The following is a 5,168-nucleotide window of genomic DNA, read 5'->3' on the forward strand; positions in this document are numbered from 1 at the left end:
TTCAGATGAAGCAATACTTGCGGCTCACCCTACCGCTAATCAGATCAGGACTCTCTGTAGGCTACTTTAAATAAATCACTCTCCGGGCATCAACCTAAGGTATGCAGCCGCTCTCAAGACCTATGCCTGGCATTAATTTCCTATGTTTCACTACTTCCTTTCCCAATTAAAGTATAAGTCCCCTGACAGCAGAAATCACGTCAAATTGCCCTGTATTCCCCACTCTCACCACACAACTGGAACGAAGGAGATGGTTTGGTCAGAAGGTAACTGCTGATGGAAGTCAGTTAAAATATTCTGGTTTCATAATGAACACTCAGGAGCTTACGTGATGAAAAAATAAACACACAGAAAAGAATGGTGGTAATTTTTAATAGTTTACAGTATCAAATTTTATATGTGTATATATATATATATGTATAAATACAGTTACAGACCATAAATATCCCCATGGCAAAATACCTGCCACTAGGCAGACCCCCCCCAAAAAAAATCTTTGCAACTAAATAAACTAACAGCTTAAGTAATACTGAAGAAAAACAGATGCTGAGGTAATTTTTCATCTAAAGTGACTACAGCCTATATTAAAACATTCTTACCGTAAGAGTTCAAGTAGTTATGAAACCCTTGTCACAAAACCCCCAAATGCAACTTTAATATATAGTTTCAAACTAAACAAAAAATATTTTAATTATAAATAGGTAAAATAAATAAGATTATTCTTGCTGAAAATCAATCATGACAGTATTATTTCTTTTTTTATATATCTGGGGACTTTGTTGATAGCCTGGCCAAAAAAACAATAGAATTCATGAAACCTTTCTCAAAAACTACATATTACTCTAATGCCATATATATATATATATATATATATATCTTCAGACGAATATATGTGTATGTATATAAATGGGATTTTCATTCTCGATGAGCAATCTGTTCCTTTAAAAATATATATATGTATCCCAAATATGAAAACATGCTTAATTTCTCTTAAAAGATCACTGTTATACAATGCACACTGACCAGTATGAGAAGGGACATTTTACAGATCTTAGAAACTTCTTTAGAAACACATTTATTTTCTTACCAACAGTTACGTTAGAATATTTGTTTTACTAAGTTATAATTACAGCAGTAAAAAAAAAAATCTGTCACTTATTTTTCATTATTCCCGGTTATGCAAAAATCCCCATGCTTCTTTATCTTTTAATATTCAACCTGCAAGAATTCCACTGGCACCAAGTAACACTTCAAATTTTTTCAAAGCATATAATTTCCCAGTTAAGACCCATAGGAACACATTTAATAAAAGGTCATCTGAACAGAAACCATACATTTTGAGTAAAAAGAAACTATCAAATTAATTTATATTTTGTAGTGACCTATGAAATCAACATTCAGTATGACATTCAGTGTTCTCAGAAAAAAATTTTACTTTTAACAAGATAATATATATAAACCAAAGATTATACATTGTTCTGGAGTTGTCATCCAAAAGTAGAAACAAACATTGAACATGTTCTGTTTCTTGGCCCCTGCCCATAGTCTAATCATTTGTCAACTCCTCATACACTGGGCAGCAGCCTTTAGCAAAAATACTAGAACAAGTCTCTAAGCAAAACCAAAATGTATAAATAATTAATTTTCAAAGTTCTTACATTCTTGTTTGAAAATAAACAGTGTTTTTTTTAATGTTCTCACATACCAAACGACTTCTGGAAAACCTCCAACAACAATTCATTTTTGACGTATTCATCTTCGTTTCCAAGGGCATCTGAAAGCAAGTGAGAGATCCTTCACGTTGTTTGTCTCCATTACAAGGCAGTCTCTCCTCTAACTGATGAAGATTGCACTTACTGGGGAATCTTCCGTTTGAAAGGAGTCTCTTCATTCTTCATTCGAAAGCTTCTAAAGTCAGGTTCCTGAGCGGAAGAGTTTGGATATCAAATTCAGAAGTTTCTGCCGGAAATTCAGTTTGTCTCCAATTCTCCTGAACTGAATGGCACACTCAACTTCAGGATCTGAAGAGGAAAGCGAAACATCAAAGTTACACTGACAACACTGCAAACTGCAACCAGCAAGAATGAATATGCCCATCCCAGGGACGAGCTGAGTATTTATCCCATGAAGCATTATCTTAACTTTATGTATACTTGTTTTCTGAATGTGAGAAAGGCTACTTACACACACACACACACACACACACACACACACACACAGGCACGCACGATGTAAACGAACATGTGGTGACTCTAAACAACAAAAAAAAGTGAAGGCAAGAATAAAGACATTTACTTTGCAATCTTTTTTTTTTTTTAAGCATCCTGGATGAGGCAAATGTTATCTTACTTTCAAAATACAGACATTTATGTCATACACCACAAAGAGAAAGTGAGTCTCTGCCAGCCTCAGGTGATGTCATCCTTTTCTTTCCCATGTAAGATTGGTTAGGGAAATAAAAGTCAAATTCTAAACTCTTTTATGTTATTTTCCAGTACAACTTATTTTGTAAAGGGCAATAGTTCTGATTATGCCCTCATAATAGGTAAATCTAAATGTATTCTTATCCTCATTTAAACAACTCTGAAATTTTCTCATGAAAGACTCATAAAATCTTATTCTAAAATTAAGTCCACATTTTTTAAAATAACTTAAAATTTACATCTTACTCTAAACCAAATTCTTCCCAATCCGTTGCCTCTGTGGAAATGAGTGAAGCACAAAACAAACTAACGTTTAATTCACATGTTTACTATTTTTTATGATTAAGGTATTGCAATAAACTGAATATTAGGGAAAAATAATGTTTATAATCTAATTTCTAAACTTTTAAAATAATGTTTATAATCTAATTTCTAAACTTTTAAAGTAAATGAAGTTAACACCAAACCTATACTGATCCATAATTACAATTTCCTTGTATATTTCAAAGAGCAATTCAGCTTCTTTTTGGTACACTTCAATATCATGATTATGATCACTAAAAATCATTATGATTACAAATTAAAATCTGATTTATTTTGTAAACAGACCCTGCAAATACCCTATTCAGGCTCAAAATAAATGAAAACTGTAAATATATACTAAAGTGGATGTTTAAATCTACATTTTAACCAATTTCTCTTTTTACAAGAGCTGGGTTAAATTTTTGTAATTCCTAAAAAAAAATTCATAATCCCTAACAAGTTCTTTTCAGTGAGTGGGATATATTAACATACAATCCTAAAAAAACAATTATCATTCAGGTTACCATTTTAGAAGCCCTGAATTGTAAGAGAAAAAATTATACCTTTCATCCAAAAAAAAAAAAAAGGCAGAAAATAGCACCTAGTTGTTTCCTTAATCCTTTTTGTTACATCTATAAATGTAACCATGGGTGGTGATGGATGTTAACTTATTATGGTAATCATGTCACAATGTATACATATACCAAATCATTACGTCATACACCTAAAACTAATACAGTGTTATATGTCACTTATATCTCAACTTTTTTACATGTCTTACCATCTAATCAAGTTTAAGAGGGACATTTCTGCTGTCGCTTATTAATGGGAACTAAGTTGGATCGTGAAGGTTATGCGGTTTTTCACAACACAGCCAGAACTCTTGAACATCACGAAAGGTAGACAAAGCTTTTTCCCTCCCAAAGAAGAGCTAGAGAGAGCAGCCTGGTGCCAATTTCGCCGTGGTCACATTGGCAATGCACCACTTCCTTTGCACGCCCCATGGGCTCTATAACATTACACTAAGTTTAAAAGGGGCCTAATACCGTCTGATGTAACAGCAGTATGAACCACACAGATTTCCAGCCCACAGTCTTACTTGCCTTCTTTGCTACCGACCTGAAGTTATTCGATGGGGCTACATGTGACGGGGAAGGGCGTTGGAAGGGACGGATTAAAAAACATTGCGGACAAACTCCTGTTCTTCTCCTATCCCATTTCTGTAACTAATTAGGGATTGTTAAAATGTTATACTTTTAACAAAGAAGCAAGACTGTCTAGGCTTCTGACCTCGGTGTTCCTTGCGGGGCCTCCGTAACCCTCCAACAGTCCTTTGTGGAAAAGCTGTGATAGTACCAAGCGTCATTACCGCTTTTGTTGGTGAAACAGAGAGAGCACAGTGCAGGGCACTCACCAGAGCCTGGACTCCGGAGGAAGCGGGCCTGTCCCAGGAAGCGCCGGGAGGCCGTGGCTCCCGGAGCCTCTCTCGGCCCCGGCCCCACCTGCCGTGACAATTACTTTCTCTGCGTGGCTGTAGCCCGTACCTGCACTTTTTCTCCCCGTGGCCCCGGACAGGGCACGTGGGGATGGAAGGCAGGCGAAATAGAAGCGGCTTTTGGCATCCGCTCAAATGCAGCTACATCCCGATCCCAGAGCCCGCTCCCTCCCCCGCCTTCTCCACGGTCCGGGGTTAAACCCCCGAAGAACTTTCTGGAGGCGTCCCTAAAGCACGTGCAAGGGAGCAGACCCGGCCCGACTCTGAGACCCTGAGCAGACGGATTGACCCTGGCCCGAACAAGACCTCGACCCCGGCCCCCGCCTCGGCCAGTATCTCCGCGAGCCCTAGATGCCCCTACCTGCCGGAGCCCGCGTCGGGCTCTGCTGAGCGCTCTTACGAGCCCTCCTTCCAGGCATCTCTGTAAGCAGCCGCCGGGAACTATGCTACAGAATCCGGGAACTCAGTCCTCCAACCCTGGCACCTTGGGTCTGCAGGACTCGGACTGTGCGCGGGGGGAGAGGGGTAACGGAGCTGGAGACTGCACACTGTCAGCCTCCAGGAAACACTGAGGTGTGGGCCCGCCGCTGCCCGCGCTCCGATATGAAGGGGACTTCCCGGTGACGTAGCGAAACTTGACGCCGGGCCCGCCCCTGTCCCCGCCCCCGCGGGCCGCCGCGCCTGGAGGGAGCTGGCGTCCGGGCCAGGCCTGCGGGGAGCCCCGCGCCATGCCGCGCGACCTGCCGGGACCCGCTGGCGACCCCCGGCGGCGCCGATCGGCGGGGTGGGGACCCGGCCCGGCCCCTACACTACTTTCTTGACCAACGCGTCAGCTGCAGGCGCGGCGGGGTCTAGGAGTCGCGAGCGGGGAAAGGTTCTCCTAGCGGGAAAGTTGGGGACGGAGAGGCCTGGAGCTTCGTCCCTATCATAAACGGGCAATTAGAGAC

The 5,168-nt window shown here is 40.8% G+C and overlaps 1 protein-coding gene across 2 annotated transcripts; it reads right to left on the reverse strand.

The window, feature by feature from the left end:
- Nucleotides 1-352: 352 nt before the first annotated feature.
- On the reverse strand, nt 353-4,816 carry PMAIP1 (phorbol-12-myristate-13-acetate-induced protein 1). 2 transcript variants are annotated; one of them, XM_012532436.3, is made up of 2 exons: nt 4,583-4,816; nt 353-2,021 (listed from the first exon to the last, which is right to left on the reverse strand). In XM_012532436.3, exons 1-2 carry the CDS (start codon nt 4,638-4,640, stop codon nt 1,915-1,917), a joined length of 165 nt encoding a protein of 54 aa, XP_012387890.1. In that variant the 5' UTR covers nt 4,641-4,816; the 3' UTR covers nt 353-1,914. The 2 variants fall into 2 exon arrangements, 1 of the variants encoding a protein (XP_012387890.1); XR_004482419.2 differs by lacking the exon at nt 4,583-4,816 and adding an exon at nt 4,141-4,576 and having other exon boundaries at nt 1,888-2,021.
- Nucleotides 4,817-5,168: the final 352 nt, after the last annotated feature.

This window comes from Orcinus orca, chromosome 15 (assembly GCF_937001465.1).
Source record: "Orcinus orca chromosome 15, mOrcOrc1.1, whole genome shotgun sequence".
Lineage (NCBI taxonomy): Eukaryota > Metazoa > Chordata > Mammalia > Artiodactyla > Delphinidae > Orcinus > Orcinus orca.